The 21,316-nt window shown below is 39.7% G+C and overlaps 1 protein-coding gene across 5 annotated transcripts in view; it reads right to left on the bottom strand.

Moving 5' to 3' along the window:
* Positions 1–2,312: 2,312 nt before the first annotated feature.
* Positions 2,313–21,316, bottom strand: part of DBR1 (debranching enzyme 1) — a 28,255-nt gene continuing 9,251 nt past the window's right edge. The window contains exons 8-10 of one of the 5 annotated variants that reach the window (XM_087695786.1): positions 15,975–16,091; positions 2,863–2,980; positions 2,315–2,786 (exon numbers count right to left, since the gene is read on the bottom strand). In XM_087695786.1, coding sequence (XP_087551912.1) covers positions 2,892–2,980; positions 15,975–16,091 — 206 coding nt within the window. In that variant the 3' untranslated portion in view covers positions 2,315–2,786; positions 2,863–2,891. Of the gene's footprint in view, positions 2,981–15,974; positions 16,092–21,316 lie in introns of all 5 variants that reach the window. The other 4 variants (XM_087695790.1, XM_087695788.1, XM_087695785.1 and 1 more) reach the window with 4 other exon arrangements.

Here is a 21,316-nt window from a genome sequence, read left to right as displayed (position 1 = left end):
ATCATCATTGCATCAATACCAAAGCATCTACAATGCTCCTCACTTTCATTACATACTCATTTACATGTATCTTTCCTTCTTCAAAATACTCGGCTCTTACTTAAGCTAAATCTTTCTTGCCTTTGTACTCACTAAAAACATGTTTTCAAAGGTAGTCCAAGCTACATGTGAATTCTTTGCATTTTTGAAATACCTCAACATACCGTTATCAATGAATACAAACAACCAATACATCACGTTTCTGTCCTTTACATTCCAATCTTTCGATGCCTTTGGTTTTTCTACCATTAGAGGATCACTTAGCTCTAACTCATTTTCTTCACCTATAATAAACTCTTACAAGTCTTTTTTTATGAAAATTTTTATATCATATAACTTCTATAAAAGATAGTTATTATTCTCTAGCTTCTCAATTATGGGATATCCACTATTCTCAAACAACATTATTAATCTAAGTAGCAAATAGTAAACATGTCTTTTGTAACCTTATACAAAGAAGTGCAATCAACAAACCAAGAATGCTTTCATATTGACTACCCAATAAGACATGCAATCTGTAATATGTTTGTAGATAAAGCTTATGTTTTCTTCCTAACAAACACCTTAAAACTTACATATTTGAAATCTACAACCTATACACATGAGAATAGTCAATAGAATGGACAATAGACTATCCTAAAAATGTTATTTGCAACCTTGTGAAGCTAAAATGGAGCCCAAAACATCTCAAACTACTACTTGCACAATAAATTTCACAAGAATCTGAGATTTTTCATCTACTCTACTTCTAATGCATTCGCATGCGATATCCAAGACAAAAAGAGAAAATGAAAGAGCTTAAGTGTTGCTCGCTTAGATCCTCACCCCTCTTTCATTTTTACCTCTTAACAATGATGCAACTGTGATATCATGACAAAACTTGTATAATAAGACACGCTTGAATCAAAGCACCAAATGCACACAATAGATCTAAGGAGAAGCTTTTTAAAAACACAAAAAATGCAAAACATTTTTTTGTTAGTTTTTCTTTTGTTCTTTCACACAACACAATGTGTTGTAAATATAGATAAGATACAGCATAAGAATTTGTGGCCTACTAAGTCAAACTATGCACAATTGACTATACTTATTAGTTAATGATGCAACATAACAAATGTAAATAGTCAATGGTCATGTGAGAGCCTTGATAGCCATTGATGTATTAAGTATAGCTATGCAAACCCAACTAGTCAAGCAATCCACCATCAATATCCACACATGTTGAGTTTACCATCTTAATACAAGCAACATGTCGTATTCAACCATTAACAAGATTAGACTTTTAGTCTCTCGTTAAAAAAATTAAAAAAATAATATTGAGACTATTTTAGATTTTTTTTCATCCACAAGATACTCCATACAAATTTGAAAACACCTTATTGGATTACCAATCCTAAAGACAAGTTTTTCAAGTGAAACTCAAGATTAGGAGTTACTAAACTACTAATCATAACATGCCACACCTACTTACCATCATTATATTACACACCCTAAAGATACTCTAAAATTCCCAAATCTATCACACAAGGTTTTTAAATAGGTTTGAGCCATACACCATCAATTTATCTATTTACTTGTTTTTATATTTTAAAACCTAATAACATTCATTACTTTCCGTGTTTGTAAAAACAAGCAAGGTATTAGAAGAGCTCAAAGAGCTAAACAATATGCCTTTAACCGTTAATTTACAAATATTGATTTTTCTAACATTGAATTATCAATATATTACTTTTTCATAATGCACTCTATAAGACTTGCAATCTATGATGCTCAAACCAAAATTAACCCACAAACCATAAGCATTCAAATAGCTCTCCATAATATTGTTTGAACATACTAATATGATACAGCATTCTTATCATATGTGAAACTTGAAATAAGTTCTATGTGTACAATGTCTTACTCGACTTTAAACACCAATATGTTTCATGTTCAGCAAAAGTGATTTGTTTCTCTACATTATATACATAGCAATATAAAGTTAACCATTTCAATAAGGACATGTCTACCACTACAATGTTTCAAGCTAAAATGCAACATTTCAAGCGTGAAACATCTTACGTTTGTTGCTTTTAGTGGTGACCCCACTTGGCTCTCAAATAATTGTTTCATGTAGGGACCTACCTAGCACTTAATTGTTTCAAATAAAAATGAAATAAATTACAAGGGTGACACATTTTAGGTCTCCTACTTTCCATGGTGACCCTATACTTGCTCTCAATGATTATTTCATGAAGACTCCTAAGAACATGATTTGCCAAAGTGTTTTTGAGAAAAGCAACGGAATTATCAGCAATGGGTATGGCTCCAAAAAAAAAGGCATACTTGAATTACACCAACCATCAACTACAAATAGGTGCGAAATTTCAAGTCTCATAGTCTCATAGTAGAGCATTACTATACATGTATGCTCGCTTTTCTTGATCCAGACCCTCAAATGGCTTGAATAAATCCTCTAATGCTATCATCGAGTAAGTTGTCACATAGAGTTGTATGTTCACAAAAACACATCCAAGTAAGACAGTAATTGCCTTCTTGCTAATGTTATGCGCCTTTTGCTTCAAGTTGTTGCATGACGACGAACCTAGATACATGATAAATGCTGATGTGGCACTTCAAAGACATTTTGGGGGAGAATGTGTATAATAGCGGTACCCAATAAACCCAAGATGGTTCGATGCTCCACAAACTCTTTCCTTCTTTTTTGTCCCCCTTATTGGTCCATTGCCCCTGCTCCTGGCTAGCCACTAAGCAAGGGCCACATATCAACAACACCATGAATGAACATAGGGCACACTAATGAAAACAGGGCTTCCTGACTACCTTAGATTCAAGATCTAAGTTCAAAACTTTCACTCCAAGATCTGCTGCTCTTCTAGTTCATCAACATCATCTGGTAGAGCGTCATCCTCCACTTCATCAAGTAAGACCTCATTGGGATCTGTAGTGACAGATTAGAGAAGTCAAATTGACCAATACAAAGGATATTCAGAAGTAGCAAGCAGATGAGTTGAGAGCACCCAACAGCACCCCTTTTCTTATGGATTAAAAGTCATTAATTACATATCCTTCAATAGATGTTCACAAGTTATATCTACTAAAAGCAGCTAAGAGACATCTACACTCTTGATTAAGCTGTAACTAAGTTATAAAACGCATTTAAGAATAGGCTAGGCATTAACAGAAACCATGGCATCAGCTTTTCCAAACCATTACTTGAAAACATGTGCATTCAAAACAGCTATGAAACATTTCAGTAATCTTTGCTTGCAGGAAGTTCAGGAGGTACTTGTCGCCTAGGCCCTTTACAATTTTGACTAGGTATACATTACAGTCTAACATTTTCCTAATAATCAGTAATCGATGTGCATCTCCATGGGAAAACTCGCCCAGATTAGATAGTGCATCTAGAGAAAGCACTGCTTCAAGGCTGCATATAAGGTGATTAAGAGCACAAATCGCAGTGAATCAAGGTGATGGACCTGATGTGAACTGCTGCCATCACCACCACTATGCCCTGCACATAAGCCGTTCCCTTGCCCTCCCACCACCCTGCCCCCTGCACGCCACCCCCCTCAGTCCATGCCGGAACAGCTGACGCACCTCTGTACTGGGGCTGCTGGCTGCATCCTCCCTGCCCTGGAACTGGCCATTCTGCCACCTCACACTAGCTGACCTTGCCTTTGAACAGGCCACCTCTGCCCCCTCCATGCTGCCACTCTGCACAAAAATCCCCTGCCCCCCCTCCCGCCCTGGTGCTATGCCTGCTTGTCCTCAAACAGCTGCTGCTGTAGGCAACCCTCCACCTGCCCTGTCATAAACGACCTCCTCCTCCGCATCCCCCCCCGCCCCCCAAAAAAAAGCCAGCTGAATACAGGTTTCTACAGGCTGCTCCCTCCCCCTGCAGCAGCAATCTCCCCAGTTGTATAGCAGCACTCTCGGAAGGACCCCAGTGACTATTCGCAATGGAAACCTCTGGTCCCGACACCACAGCACTCTACGGGTGCCCCCCAATCAAACGCCTTGGGCATCACTCACGCTGAGGAACAGCTCTTGTCCATCCATGCCATGTAGAAGGATCTGTAGGAAACTACGATCTTTGGACAGAGAGTAGGGCATTCTCTGTCCAAGGCACAGCTCCATGACAAGTTTCACTCCACCTTGCATATTGGCACCTCACAGATAGCAGAGGGCAGTGCTGATAGGGCAAGGCATCCTCATGGTACAGCTCACCTGCACGGATGGCACAGGAGCTGGTTGACAGCTCCTCGATCATCTCCACAAAAAGCATCATCTACCTATTCCCATGGTAAAACAGCTCCACATTTGAGAGCTTCACGCTACATAAAAGATTCCCTCCATATCCGATCACCCTTCTCTTCCCCGGACTGCCAACTGAGTACCACTAGTTAGTAGAGGATTTTGGGTGCCTTTTTGGAACAGTCCTGCCTCCCTCATTTGATGATAGAATGACGTGCACAGGTGTCCCAAAATTACAGGTGGCAATGGAAGACACCAAGAAAACACCCAAGTTTCTAGAGGTTGAGGCAGGTAGAGACACATTTAGACAGCAGATCATTGTGACTGGCCAGCCCGATCAGTGCCTTACCTCCCATGGCTTTTGGCATCAGGGCTTTGATGACTTGAAAGTCAAGTTGGCTGAGTAGCAGTGCCTTCTTGCCAAGTTCTCTACCATGGGGCCCCTAAGTCCTTTGACGTTCAAGTCACATTGTTTTTTAACAAGTTGCCAAAAGAATACTTCCATTTTGTGAAACAAGTGATCTCGCAGCCCACTATGCCTACATTATATGAATTGGAGTGTCAGCTACTATGTTACACTCAACTGTTCAATCAATTTCATAGTTTGACCTCTATGAGAGGGCTCTCGTTGCTTCTTCTCAAAAGGAGCAGCAAGGGAAGGGTAAACAAAATCAAAACTCCAATCAAAATCAAAAACAAAACCAAAATCAAGCCAAGGAGACCCAAGGAAACTCCCAATCTTGAAGAAAAATCGGTATTATCAACATTGTCAAAAGGTTGGCTGCTTTGACGATGAGTGTCCATCAAAGGCAAGAGGCACAACACCAAAAGCTAAGACTCAAACCCCCACCTCTTAGTCGGGCAACCCAAGGGAGACCGGGTGATGGCAACCCTCAACAAGGGCAGTGGCAAGGCCAGACCCATATTGACACTGGTCAACCATCACAATCAACAACATTCTCAACGCCAGAGGGCTTGTTTAACTGGTCTGCAGAGACCCACATCGTCTTTGTACAGACCTTCAAGGGTGCAAGTCTCATCCATATCCGCGAGCTAACCCCTGACAAGGTGACTGCATCGTCACAATCAAGTGCTTCAGCTACTCCTTGGAACCGAGAGAGTCCATGTTGGGAACAACTCCTTGGTCAAGATTCAAGCTCACGTTCGCATCAACTTTGCCACTGACTGGCACTACGCTAGATGACGTATACTACATCTCACCACTTGGGGTTGTTATCCATTCACAAGTGGTCTTCTTTACAACAACCACAATCGAAGTTATTGACTCTCTGACTGGTATAGTGATTACTCGCAGTGAGGTACAGGCCACTTGGTCTAGTGATTGCTCGCGGTGAGGTACAGCCTGGTGGCATGTACCACATGACACAGTTTCTTTCCGAGTTGTCAATCGAGGACTCTGAGTTCCACCGCTTCTAGGCCTTAGCCGTGACACCAAAGCCTATAAGCACTGAGAGTCTTTGGTATTTTCGCTTGGCACATTTTGGATATGACTCTCTTTATGAGTTGCGCATTGACACATGGTTGATGGCCTTCTACAACTGAAGCTATCACAGGATATCTGTAAAGTCTATCACCTCGAGAAGCAACACCGTACCCCATTCCATCAACAATCTTCAAATAGAGCTAAGGTGTCTCTTAGATTTATTCAAGTTAATCTTTGTGGGCCAGCATCCACCGCCACCTCAAACGGCGCACACGTGTATACTTTCTCAACCATAAGTCCAATGCCTTTACATATTTCTCTACTTGGGTGCTATTGGTTCATAACCAGACTAGTCGTCTCGTAAGATGCATGAGGAGTGACAGTGGGGGCGAGTTCACCATCACAAGTTATTTCAATTTCTACAAGCGCATGGCATCTCACACTAGCTTACCTCTACCAACTCCCCTTCACAAAATGGAGTCATAGATCGTAGAAACTAAACCATCATAAACATGGCACACTCTATGTTGTTCACCCCAAAGCTCCTTGAGTGCCTTTGGATTGAACACTCCTGATGATAAAATAGGCAAGCTCACTCCCAAAACTTATCTCCTAATCTTTGTAGGATACTTGATAGATGGCTACGGCAAGACAGAAGGAAAAACATGAAAACTTCTGAGCACGAGTGATTCTTCTCCTCCCAACCACGCCTAGATCAGTGCTGGCCCTTTCACTCGGATTCCTTTGCCAGCCGTCAACTTCCTGGAGTCCTACTATTCCTGGACTCTCTTACTCTCTAGGCTCCCCTTAACCCCGTTCGGGCGCCTAAGAGCCCGGACGGTCATTCTCGTGCATGTTCCCCTAGATTTACCTTAATGTCACATTAAATGTCACTTTTAATGTCATTCCATATTTATGACCTTAATGTGACATTAAATATCACTTTTAATGTCACATTAATGTCACATTTCCTTCCTCTTAAGAATCGGTTTCGTCCTCGAAAACGATACTTGGAAGGTCCAAATGTAAATCAGGAAACCTTTTCTTTAAAGTACTTACTCGCTTCCATGTTGAGCGTTCTTCTGAACAATCTTTCCACTTAACCAAACATTCCTGATAAATAGTATGTCTTGTTCGTCTATTACGAACATTTAATATTATTTCTGGTTCATGTGGATTAGATTGGTCATTGAATAGCTCCTCAATATCATCATTTAAGATTAGATTATCCAAATCACCCAGCTTCTTTCTTAATTTACTTACATGAAAAACTGGATGTATTTTACTACCAGCAGGTAGTTGGAGCTTGTAAGCCAATTCTCCCACCTTTTTAAGTATTATGAAAGGACCACAATACCTTGGTGAAAGCTTTGGACATTGTTTCTTTTTCATAGTTTTGGTTTGTTCAGGCACCTTAAGATAGACCAATTCTCCTTCTTCAAAGGAGATGTCTCTTCGGTGAGGATTTGCATATGCTCTAGCTCGATTTTGAGCTTTTTTAATATTTTCTTGAGCAAATTTTAACATACTATTCATATCCTCCAAAAAGTCTTTTGCTGCCTGAACCTTTTCCTTATGTAGTCCTACTGCAAAAGGAGCTCTGGGCTGAAACCCATACATTAACATAAATGGACTATATCCGGTGGAAGAGTGCTTGGCACTGTTATATGCAAACTCTGCTATCGGTAAATACTCTTCCCAATTAGTTTGCCTTTTACTTACATATGCCCTAAGCATATCTTCAAGAATTTGGTTAACCCTTTCAGTTTGCCCATCCGTTTGCGGATGATCCGCCGTACTCATGCTAAGTTTAGTATCCAATTTCCTAAATACCGCACGCCAAAAATGGCTATCAAATTTTCTATCCCGATCAGAAACTATATTTGCCGGAAGGCCATACAATCGGTATATGTTCTCTACGAACAATCTAGCCAATTCTGGTGTTTTAACATCAGTTGAAGTTGGAATGAACCTAGCCATTTTGGTTAACCTATCTACAATCACCCACACAGAGTCGTGCCCCCTCTGTGTTCTAGGTAAAGCAACAATAAAGTCCATGGAGATACTCTCCCATTTTCCCGAAGGAATTTCTAGTGGATGGAGAAGTCCTCCCATTTTTAATCTTTCAGCTTTATTAACCTGGCATTTATTACATTTGACCACATAGTCAAGGACATCCTTATTCATTCCAGGCCAATAGAACTGTCGTTTAATAAGACTATAAGTCTTATTAACTCCTGGATGTCCCGCACTAGGGGTATCATGACACTCAAAGAGTATCTGGTGCCTTATTTCTGTATCTTTCGGGACACATACCCTACCCTTGTAGAGTAAATAACCATTATCAATGGTAAAATTCTTCCACTTGAATCCAGTTTGAGCAATCCCTGATGCTCCATTTCCTTGTTGAACATCCTCAGATATTCCTTCCTTAGTAGAAGCACTTTCATTTGGATCCCAATTTTTTATTGCTTCCCATATGTTGGAATATGCCGGATCAACCTGGCATTTCCCTTTTAAAGATTCAAGCAAATTGGAAGTGAACTGAGTAAAACTCAATTCATTAATGATGGGCATTCTGCTGAGTGCATCAACTACTATATTATACTTTCCTTTTCTATATCTTATCTCATAGTCGAACTCTTGGAGGAGTTCAGCCCATCTGGCTTTGCGCCCGTGTAAATCTGGTTGATCATTAAGCCACTTAATGCTTTCATGATCCGATAAAATCAAAAGTTTGGCACCATACAAATAGTGCCTCCATTTCTTCATTGCATGTACTATTGCATACAGCTCCCTCTCATAAACAAAATAATTCTGTTTTGCACGATCTAATTTCTTGCTTTCAAAAGCAACTGGTCGACCTTCTTGTAATAAGACCGCGCCTATTGCCTTATCACTGGCATCAGCTTCAACCACAAATGGTTTGTTGGGATCCACTATTAATAGTACTGGAGCTGTAGCAATAGCTACCTTAAGTTTTTGAAAACTTTCATTTTGGTCTGTTCCCCAATTAAAACTTTTCCCTTTCCCTTTAAGTTGGTCTGTCATTGGAACAACTATTTTGGCATAATCTCGAATGAATCTACGATAAAATCCAGATAAACCTAGGAAGATCTGCAGCTCTTCCAGGTTCCTTGGAGGTGGCCATTCAATAATTGCCCTTACTTTTTCTGGATCCATGTTGATTCCCTCTTTCCAGATAATATGCCCCAAATATTTGACCTCTTGTGCAAAGAATTCACATTTAGTTTTCTTCGCATAAAGGAAATGTGTTCTTAACAGTTGGAATACTAATTGTAAGTGTTCCAAATGTTCTTCTCTTGATTTACTGAAGATCAAGATATCATCCAAGAAGACTACTACAAAATGTCCTAGATAGGGCCGTAAAACACTATTCATCAGCTTCATAAAGGTAGCTGGTGCATTAGTGAGGCCAAAAGGCATCACCAAAAAATCATAATGCCCATATCTAGTACGAAATGCTGTCTTAGAAACATCTTGTGCCTTAATTCTTACTTGGTGATAACCTGATCTTAGATCTATCTTTGTGAAGAATTTTGCCCCTTGCAATTGATCAAAAAGATCTTCCATTCTGGGCATAGGAAATTTATTCTTCACCGTTATTTTATAAGTGCTCTATAGTCAACACAAAGTCGCATAGAACCATCTTTTTTCTTTACCAATAAAATTGGTGAAGCCCAAGGTGAATTACTGGGTTGAATAAACCCTTTATTCAAGTAATCCTTAATTTGTCTTTCAACTTCTTGATGCTGTGTTTCACTTAACCTATACGGTGGTTTTGAAATTGGGTGTGCATCCTTATTTATATCAATAGGGTGATTTATATCACCCCTATCTGGTGGAAGGCCACTTGGTAGATCAGAAGAAAACACATCTTTAAAATCATTTAACAAACTAGTCAATTCATTATTAACATTCAATTCACAAACATAAGAAAATTGTTGCTTTATATTACAGAAAGTAAAAGTATTCAGTACAGGAAGAGACCATAACATATATACCTCACAAACTTCCTTCTTTATCAGCTTCTGAACTTCAGTAGAACACAGCAAAGGATTATCAGATACTTCATGTTCACCTTGAATGACAAAAGTCTTACCATCCCTTTCAAATTCCAGTGTATTATGGTGATAGCTACGTTTTAAGGATGGTTCTAATCCCCATAACCACTCCCTCCCTAGAGCAATATCAGCTCTTTCCATGTTCATTATTTGGAAATCAAGCTTATCTTTATATCCTTGAATCTCAATTTCCAAATTGGATACCATTGTATCCCATATTTTATTGTCTTGGCCTTGCATCATACGAACAACATATTGATGCTCACTATTTTGTTGGGGAAGTTTCAATTTTTTGACAAGTACATAATTTATAAAATTATGTGTGGCAGAGTCATCAATCATGACTCTAACCTTTTTTCCAGCTATCAATCCATGTACTCTAAGTAAATCATGTGGTCCAAAAGTAGGCTGCCACATAGAAGTTGGCATACAACACTTATGTTTTACATCCATGTGCAAGACCTCTAAAGATTTATACTTTTCATGGCCCTTTAATTCTAAGGTCTGCACTATATGGATTTGTTTTTCTTTTCCCTTGCCCTTGTCCTTATCCTTTCCTTTGTCTTCCCCCTTTTTCTTCTGAGGGCAATTCCAAGCAACATGGTTAGGGGATAGGCAATTGAAACACAACTTTTCTTTTTTGGCCTTATCAAAGTCATCGGGACTTAACTTTGGCCTCATATATGGTTTCTTTTCAAAAGGTTGTTTTTTACCCTTAAAGAATGGCATTTTTCTTTTAAATTTGCCCACAAATTTTGAGGTTTCCAATTCCTTAGACTTGGGCTCCGTATCAGTGAGACTAGTGAGTGTACCTGGACACATACTATCTTCATAAATTAATGCAAATTTAATTGCCTCTTCCAGCGTCTTAGGTAAACTCCGTTTTACTTCCTTTTTACAGGCTTTATCTAGTCCCCTAATGAATCCTCTTGTTTTTTGGAATTCATCTATTCCTTCCAGTTTGAGAAATATCGTGAATTCCTTCCAGTTTGAGGATTATCTCACGATATTCCTCCAAATATGTCAACAGGGGTCTTCCCTTTTGTCTGACATAATCCCAATCTTCCCAATTTCTTTCCATTTCATTTTCAAGAAGAAATTCTTTCAAAAAGACGGATTCAAATTGAGCCCAAGTTTCAGGTATTTTATTCGCCTCCTTTAAAGTTCGCCACCACTTATATGCTTTGGGCCCCAAAGTTAAACTAGCCTCCAGTGCTTGGAGATGTGGTGGGGTATTTTTTAATTTATGTAAATCTTCCCATTTTTGGAGGAAATTAAAGATTGTGTCTTTATTCCTATCTTTTTCCTCCCCGTAAAATTGAGGTGGTTTCATATCCTTTAGAACTGGATTATCCCTCAATTTATGGTAAGTTTGGGGTTCCTTAGGATCTCGCATAGTCACATCTAAATCTTTCGATGAAGATGGGACATCTGAGATTTCTATTTTATTTTTATCTCTTTCCAACAATAAAGTTAATTGAGATTTTATTTCAGTATGCTCTCGCGTAGCAAAAAATTCTTCCCATTGTTCTTCTTGTATTTCTGGTTCATGGGGATCTACCATAGGTTGATCCCCGGAACTAGAACTTTCCATTACCCTTTCTTTCCCTTTTTCTGCCATTAATACACTGGAATTGGAAAGCAAAAATAAGAAATTTGCATACAAGATAAAGTACTTCCCTGATTTTTAATGGCAGGCTGTGGTTGCTGGAAATTCAATTTCCTGATTTCAGTCGTGTATGACATTCTTCTGTCCCTCTCACAACAGTCGCAATCATATCCATCTCAGGAGCAGTCGCAGTTACCCGTCAACAGCAGTCGTGACCAAGTCACGTTTCACATTTCACCTCCATCTGCTGCAGTCGTGTCACGTTTCCTCGTGACCCCACGCCTGGTCCTCGCGACGCCCCTTCTGGTCTGGTCTTTTTCCCTGCCCGTAACGTGTCACATTAATGTGACGTGGCACGTCTTACTTTTCTTTTCCTTCACGGCCCGTCGCGTTCTCACGGCGCCTGGCACGTCACGTCTTACTTTTCTTTTCCTTCACGGCCCGTCGCATTCTCACGGCGCCTGGCACTCACGCGACCTTGCGAAAAGTTGACGACCTGGCGAGCGATTGACGACCTAGCGTATTATTGACAATCTGACGAACAACTGACGATCTCTGATAGACGACGGATCTGATCGTTGAACCATAGGCTCTGATACCAATGATAGATGGCTACGGCAAGACAGAAGGAAAAACATGAAAACTTCTGAGCACGAGTGATTCTTCTCCTCCCAACCACGCCTAGATCAGTGCTGGCCCTTTCACTCGGATTCCTTTGCCAGCCGTCAACTTCCTGGAGTCCTACTATTCCTGGACTCTCTTACTCTCTAGGCTCTCCTTAACCCCGTTCGGGCGCCCAAGAGCCCGGACGGTCATTCTCGTGCATGTTTCCCTAGATTTACCTTAATGTCACATTAAATGTCACTTTTAATGTCATTCCATATTTATGACCTTAATGTGACATTAAATATCACTTTTAATGTCACATTAATGTCACAATACTCCTCCGAAGCGAAAGTCTATCGTTTGTTCCATCCTTGAACAAACAAGGTGATTGTTAAGAGACATGTAGTATTTGATGAGGGGGACAGTGGGCAATTTTTTGCACCAGATTCCAAGCCCTTTCCTGATAGTGCCTCCTAAGCTAGGTCTTAACCCACCTACAGATTCTTCTACTCCCAAGCCCTCTCTATGAGACCTATGACCTAGCTTCTACCAACAATCATGCAAGGTTCAAGGATCCTTCCACCGAATTCCACTATGGAGAGCCCTACAAGATCTATCCGGCTTGCAGTCACACATCATTTGTGTTGCTATTTACAATTGATTATATAGTACATTCTAAGCCGAATAGTTGATAGGAGGCTTTTCAGCACCCCCACTGACTTGAACCTTGGTGGATCCTCAGAGACACAAGGTCATCGGAACAAAGAGGATTTTTAGGACTAAGCTAAAGATTGATGGGACTTTATACAAGCACAAGGTTCACCTGATAGTGCAAGGTTTTCGACAAAAGCAAGGAATTGACTAGACCTTTGCTCCTACTACACGGTCGACATCATTTCGATATTGATTGCACTTGTGCTCCCTACAGTTGGCCGATCTATCAGATGGTCGTCAAGAGTGCCTTTTTGAATGGTAATTTGGAGAGCAAGTCTATGTGGAGTAGCCATCCAGATTTTCTTCTGCTTACCAAAAAGATAAGGTCTTACACTTGCAGAAAGCTCTTTATGTGTTGAAGCAACCCCCATGGTGTTCGTTCCAAAGGATGGATGAGTTCCTTCAAACTCACAGATACCATTCTACCCTTATGAACCAAACTTATACATCCATATCACTTCAGAGGGGATTAGTTGTATCTTGATGTACATTGATGATTTACCTATCATTAGCTCAAACCCTATTGATGTAGCAGATATTAAGGCTCGGCTTTGTGCTACTTTTGAGGTGACGAACCTTGGTTTATTGTCTTTCTTTTTAGGGATAGAGATAGTTCGATCTGAGGGAAGTATTTTTGTGTCACATCAAAAGTATGCTCTTCAGCTAGTGGACCAATATTGCACGGATCAAACACAACTTGTGGCCATGCCTTTTAATTCCATTGTCCATCTTTCTAAGGATATCCTTGATCAACCCTTCAACAAGCACACCTATAGATCTATGGTAGGAAAACTCCTTTGGTTGATTAATAAAAAGCTAGATTTAGCTTACTCAATTTGCTTGCTTAATCAATATTTCACTACACCTAAGATGTTACCTTGGATTGCATGTCTTCGTGTTTTGGATTGCATGTCTTCGTGTTTTGAGATATTTACAGTGTACCTATTATTATGGTCAGATTTATGATTCTAGTTTATGTTTGTAAGGGTACATTGACTCTAACAAGGCACGAGATCTTGACACTGCATTCTCATGGTAGCTATCTCTTTACCTTGGGCACAGTACCCATCTCTTGGGCCAGTCATAAGCACAAGACGATGGCAACTTTCACGATCGAGGCTAAGTATAGGGCTCTCTTTGATAGTACCATGGAGACTATCTACTTGGAAAGCTTACTGGTAGCGCTTCATTTCCCATGTGCTGCACCGATTGTCCACTACTACGACAACCAAAGCGCGATTACACTAGCTGGTAACCCCATCATTACACCTTGCACACAACATGTTGGAGTTTATTTCCACTTCACCACAGAGCAGCTTGAGCTAGGCATCATCCGCCTAGAGTTTGTGCTTTCATCAAATAGCTTTCCAAACATTCCAACCAAGGCAGTCAATCCGTCGATGCTTCAATACTTGCTACCTAGGATCGGCTTGGATACACCCTCGACTACTTCTTTAGATTGCCAAGAAAAAAGAGATTCCCTCCAACTTTCCCTTCCAGCTTAAGACAGTACGGCTTTCTTCACTTAGTGGTGACAGGATGTTGTTTACAATTTCTTTTTCAAACATTATGTATATTGTACTTTGTATCTTCATCCGAATCATCAAAATGACATGATTATAAAAGAGCGCTTGGACAAGTGACCAATTCCCCTATGAGGGCATTATCCTAGTGACACTATTGCATAGCATTTCGCACAACAATGATCACCCCTATATTGCCTCTTTGCATAACTACAGTGCATTGGCATTCTGTTCTTGTAAACATGTATCTATGAGTACTTATCAAATTTTGGTTTTTTTGGAGTGCTCGAATCTAGATCCACCATATTCATGGCATTGGACATGGCAATTTCCAAGGTAATCTCCCTTGCTTCCTTAGCTTCACTAGCTTGCTTTCCACATACTTTTTGGCCTCTCCACATATCCTCTATATTTGTTTCTCACACCCTTAGTGTCACGAGGATGTGAAATTTTGAGATACTTTAATTTTGCTGATAACATTGTGTAAGGTTCTTTAGCACATGTGATACACATGGCAATTATTTCATGGTAGCAAGCCAAGGACCCCGAGGATTCAGTGGATATCAAAGGTAAAAGTTGTGATAAGTTATACTGACTGGGTTTTGATAATCAGTTGGTATCAGATGTGACCCTAGAACAGTGGTTAGACTAATAAGTGTCGGTAGCAACACTAGGGACTAGCATTAATTAATTAATCAATGCTAGTCTAAGAGTCTACAGAGGTTGGGGACCACTTCAGGTTGAAATGGCCTAGCCAATTAAATTATGGATGGGCACATTTAATTTTGAGCAAGGTCTAAAGGGCTGAATTTAATTGGCAGAATTATTTAATTCTGAAAATTAATTTAATGACTAGACAATGCTGAAAAATGGGTTTAGAAGGCTGCCACTTGGCAAAAATACCCATGCAAGACTGATAAACGTCTTGGGAGGCTGGAGAGAGGCATTCAATGCATCCAACCTACAAGAGAGAGGAAAGAGAGGCTATTGGTCTGATCTACAGCCATTGGAGAGCCTTCTAAAGCAAACAGAGGTACGAGAAGACCCAAATTGGAGCAAGTGTTAGCTCTATCCATTTTCTCTTGAACATGGCCTAGTGACACCTAGGACCACTTGATTGCACAAATAGTCCAGTACTAACTTTAAGGTTCCGTACCAGCAGACTATATCTGAACTGCTGACTATGAACCTGCCCTGTTGTCAACTCCAAATCTAGCTGCTGGGCCATCTTATCTGCTGCTGACTAGTCCAACAAGATGAGGCAAAACCAACTTAGACTCTCCCACGTGCATGCAACCCTAAAGATCTTCTTTGTGCACTTAAGAAGCATATGCTGTAAGTATTGCAATATTTAAAGAAAACCTATACAAGTAGAAGCCCATAGGAGAATGATCCAGAAAGCACAACTGATGAGACATAAAACGAGTGCTCTAAATGAGCAACATTCTGACTATTCTGAAGACAACATCCTTCAACAAGGTTAAACCTCGCATTTTCTGAAACAAAAGAAACCAACCACATATAGTGAAAAGCAGAAGCAATAGATGGGAAGGGATAGAGCTTGGGCAGATCAGTCAACAATGCAAAAACAGTAATATTTTGTAGAGGAAAAACAGTTGCACTTCTTTAGCACCTTCACAACCAAAAAAATACTTTGGGGGAAAAAACAGCAAACAACACAAGCCAGAGCATACCTCTCAAGCCTAATAGTTCCTGTTTCTGTGGTGAAGACAGATAGTTTTGTCTATCAAGTATGTAAGGTAATTCTAATAATTGGAGGAAGGACTCTGTGAAAGGATTTCTGACATGACCTGTCCATTCAAATAGTCATCAATAGGTGAAAAAAAGAAAGCCCAATAGCTAGCACGCTCATGACTTAACAAATAAAAAATATATAACTTATCTGTGTTACATAGTTAATAATTTTTGTTCAATGGTAGTCTATCTTTGAAGATATTGATCAATAAACCGTAATTCTAGCTCTAAATATGTTTGCTGTGCATCATCACTCGAATAAGCCATTAAACCTTACTACATCCACTAAACCATTTGATACCTGCAACATGTATATAAGTCCCTTATGGCCCATAATCATATAAGCTCTATACTTCATATGCATTGAAAGGGCATGAGTGATTCACTCCTACTTTACATTATTGAAATGAGAACCGTATTATACAGACTGGGTTCCAACCACCCCTCAACCCCTGACACCCTGCTTGTGTTCTGCTTGAGGTACTACATGTTGCCTGACACATCAGTACACTACCACTTACATCATTTTGGCAAGAGCAGCCTTGGATTATTATTGTCAAATATCTGGATTCTGTGTTCAATCTTTTGCAGGTTGACTCAATCTGAACAGTGATTTGCTGGTTTTCACCCAGTTTCTAACACACTTAACAGCTTTTGCTACCATCTTTTTGCTGCCTGGCAATTGCTCTACCTGCTTCATTCAAGAACTGTACAGCTCAGGCAAAAGTGCATTTTACCTGTGTTTTTTCTGCAAACTCTGCATTCAGCGTAATACATGACTCTCGATAGTACCCCAAACCCATCTCTAAAGACACAATGAAAGCATCTCCAAATCGCATAGTATGCTAGGCAGCAGCAAATGTAGTACACCTTTGTCTTTGGCTCCAACTCACATACCAGATATATGCGCTCCTCTAGGAGCATCGATCTATATATGCCAATCTCAATCTCCAGCTAACGTGAAGAGGTGTGCACCTAGCCAATAGCACATCTAATCCCATGGAAAGGTGGATGTCCATGTATCCCGAACAAAGAATAAAGCCATCATCTATGGTATGAAGAAGATGCTCTCAATAGAAAGCCATCTTCGTCCCCAACTCCTATACCGGTACCAACCATGTCCTCCTAGTATCCAATTGAGTGAGATCCACTCTAATGGTCCTATGAATCTCTGAGTGACTCAGTGTTCTTTTCTGAAGCTTCTCTCATCTAGTCTTTTCCCTATTCAAAAAGTCAATTTATTGGTAATTCTGTAGCCCCTAACTCAGCTCTGATAACCTCATGTGGAACCAAGGCCTTACATCTAATCATCATGGAGATCACGGATACAAGGGACCTCTCCATCATCTCCATCCATCGTGAGTATGACCTGATCGACTATGATGATCAAGACTAGGCCGCCATGCCTACAATCTATGAAGTAATGTAGATATGACCAATGTAACAAGTAGCCATAGCTTAGTGTGAGATTCTTGAAACTATACGTGAGACATACCCTAGAATATCCAAGGAGTAGCATTAGGTAGTCGCCCAATCACTTGTACTAAGAATCGCCATCCAAATCCCATGGAACACATGGGCTCAGATGGTTAGGCTGCTAACTGAGTCTATCTCGCAAAGAAGCGGCCAGCATAATCCACGAGGATCGACCTGAGTTCCTTTTAACTCAACTTTAGGCTCCTAAATCCAAAATAGTATTCTAGCATCAAGTTAAGAAAGTCACTTGTGTGAAAACAATCAAAGCTTGAAGCAAGCACGCATTGCACTTGGCTTAATGACAATGAGGGATGAGGGGGAGTAGAGTGTCAACCCCTCTACCCATAAGGCAAAATCCCACCCCAACACCCTAAAATTGCCCTAGGCCAGATTCTATTACACAAGCCCTAAGTAGATCACACTTCAGTTCTAGTATTAATGATATCTTTCATAAAGCACTCAAATAATCGAGTTCACCCAACCATAGGAAAACTCGCATTAGGAAAGTGGTCCTCTCGCTTCCCATACACACCCAAAACATCTTTAGTTTTCTAATTAGGTCCTAGCACATTTAGTTTAAACATTCAAAATCAACTTCTTTCATTAATCCTTTAGCATAGGTTCATTTCACCCCTCTAGATCACGTACATCAAAACAAATGAAAGCAATCCTTTATTTCATATAATGGCCATCAATCAATCACATAACTGGCTCTAGACAAAACCGCCCTATACCTAGTCAAAAACCACTTTGGATAGACCGACTGTCCAATACCCAACAAACCAGTCTAGAGTCAAACTATTGGTACCAAGTGTTACCCTAGATACACCATATGATATCGAACAACCCACTCAAGACTCGAACTATTGGTAGCAAGCTTCCACCATCCATCACTCGATTGGTATGGGGATCTTCCAGATCTATCTCGGCTCCCAAGTCACTAATTCCATCCTATATCCTATGAAAGTTCACCTAGAGCCCCACTATTATCACAATTCTCAAGCAATCACTCGCACCTTGCAAAGCAACCTCTCGTTAACAAAGGCCAATCCATGCACCCAAGACAGCACTGCTCGATTGGAGGGCTAGTAGGACGCTTGGGAATAGCCATCTCTACTTCTTGTAACATCTATACAGATCCTCTTTTCTTTCAATCAAGTCAACCAATGACTACAAACATTCTATCCTTAATTAAAAGAAAATATAGTATCCAAACAATCCTTTGAAAGCAAGTTTTTTTCATTGCATTCATAATACAACTCAAACAATAATAAAACCATGATTTGCAATTGCACCATGCATTATCCATCAAATGGAGTTTAATATTGATAATGACAAACTAAGGTTTTCTTTTTAAGAATTTCAAGGTGCAGTAAAAATTACCTATAAATTAGTCTCATTGCCATTAGTTAAATCCAAGGTTTTTCTAAAAGGGTTTATGTCTACTTGATTGCAACAATCCCAAGTCAATTGTCATTCAATTTTTATCACAAATTTGCTAAGAATAATCGAATAGTCATAGCTTTATCAATTTCTCAAGTACATAATAACAATTGAGTTCACTAAACAATTGTTGACTCATTGGTGATTAAGGATTTCTTGTAAAATACAATAATTTATCAAAAAATTTACCATAATCCAACAGTATCATTAATAGCAATAGATAAAGATCACAATTTGGAGGACATTTGGCCGATTAAAAGATAGCAATTCTAATGGTAAGTGTCGCATAGTGATTTATTTAATTAACTTATAGTCATTATTTTTTTATAAAAATTCACATAAATTGTGGATTTTTTTTAAAGAAAGACTTAAAATTTGAAACATACCTCCAAAGTGTACCCAAGGTTTAAACTCACACATCAATGTACACACCCACATAAACCACTTGAGGTTCTTGACTAAGTCAACTCATTAGAATTGATATCAATAAGACTACTAATTAATTAATCCATTATTAAGACCATGGCAATGCTAATTAATTATATACTACGTATAGTGCATTTGATATGCAAGTTGCAAGACAGGTAGCAGGGTTGTGTTCACAGCCACAATCAATGGCTCTACTTCAATTGGAGCGGCATGCTCCACTTTCTCTAAGAGAGACACAACAGATACTAGATTGACACAAGGATACATAGCGCTTGGTGATTTGGAAAGGACATTATAAAATTTTGAGATGATCTTAAATAATTACAAAAAGTGTATTCGAGTACAAGTATACTATATATTCTTGTCGAACATTTCTAAATATGTTATAGATTTTCAATTAAGTAGGATAAAACTAACATAAAAGAGTTGTAAGGAGAATAAAATAAACTTACAAAATCATATGAACTTGTCGAGATGGTTTTAAAGTAAGTTGGTTTCATAAAGTAAAATACGCTCAAAACTAGGTATATTACACTTCCTGTGAAAACATCCTCTCCAAACCACCCAGTGCTACATACTCTTCTATTAATCTAGTATATTACCTCTCTCAGAGAGAAAGTGACACATGAATAAAACTCTCAACGATAGAGAGCGAGAGAGAGAGATTTTATATCCATAGAATCTCAAACTAAAACTAGTTTAAGCGTAAATGAAATAATATTTCCAATATGTTAACTGAATTGTTTGATGTTTACGTGAAAATTCAAGGGAAAAGACAATAAATTATGAGAGCATGGTATACCCATTGAAAGGCAAATATAAGAGAAAGATCAACCTCCTATCTCCTCAATGCATTCTCTCTCTCTCTCTCTCTCTCTCTCTCTCTCTCTCTCTCTCTCTCTCTCTCTACCTTGTGTACACTAATTCCTGTTTGATGGCTCATGCCATGCAGGATCGGAAGCCCACCTCCATGAAGGAGGCTTTACAACATGATCATTGGCGGAGAGCAATGGAGCAAGAGCTAGAATCGATTGAGTTGAACAGCACTTGGTATCTTGTACTTAAGTCTTCTCATAAAAATGTAATTGGAGTAGAATGGGTCTTCAAGACCAAATACTGTAGTGATGGTATGTTGGACAAGCACAAGGACCACCTTGTTACTAAAGGTTTTGCACAACGCCTGGGCATTGATTTCCATGATACTTTTGCCCCTACAGCTCGGATGGCTACTATTCGTGCAGTTCTTGCCTTGACTAGCCATAGGAGATGACCAATCTATCAACTGGATGTGAAGTCTACCTTCTTGAATGGGGAGTTGAAGGAGAAGATTTATGTTGAGCAGCCTCCAAGCTTCAATTCTTCTGATGGTAAGGTGTACAAGTTGAGGAAGGCCCTCTATTGCCTTAAGTAGGCTCCCCGTGCTTGGAATGAGAAGATTGATGTGTTCCTCCAAGAGAGATTGGCGTATCGACGTTCCAAGGCTGACCCACAACTTTATGTCCACACCTCAAGTAGAAGTAATGTGTTGTTTGCCCTTTATGTAGACGACTTGATTGCGACAAGTGACCATGCCCATATGGTTGAGCAAACGAAGGCAGCACCTCATAAGGAGTTTAAGATGATGGATATGGGCCTTCACTTCTTTCTAGGTCATGAGATCTATCAAACTACAAGGGGGATCTTTATCTCCTGGCAACGGTATGTGCAAGAGCTCTTGACTACGTATGAGATGGAGGGATGCAAGTCTATTACAACCCCTATGGATACGAACTGGACGTGGCAAGCTGCTCAAAGAATTTTGCGGTTTCTTCGGGGAACCCTTGATCTTGGGATCTATTATCCAACAAGTGCAGGTGATGCAAGCTTGGTACTTACAGAATGAAGTGACTCAAATTGGGCTAGCGATGTTGTGACATTAATGTGACATTAAAGT

Source organism: Lygodium microphyllum, chromosome 16 (genome assembly GCF_053477565.2).
Source record: "Lygodium microphyllum isolate KBCC chromosome 16, Lygodium_microphyllum_v1.1.10, whole genome shotgun sequence".
Classification (NCBI taxonomy): domain Eukaryota; kingdom Viridiplantae; phylum Streptophyta; class Polypodiopsida; order Schizaeales; family Lygodiaceae; genus Lygodium; species Lygodium microphyllum.
The sequence above is the reverse complement of the archived record's forward strand: the minus strand, read 5'-3'. Positions and strand labels throughout refer to the sequence as shown.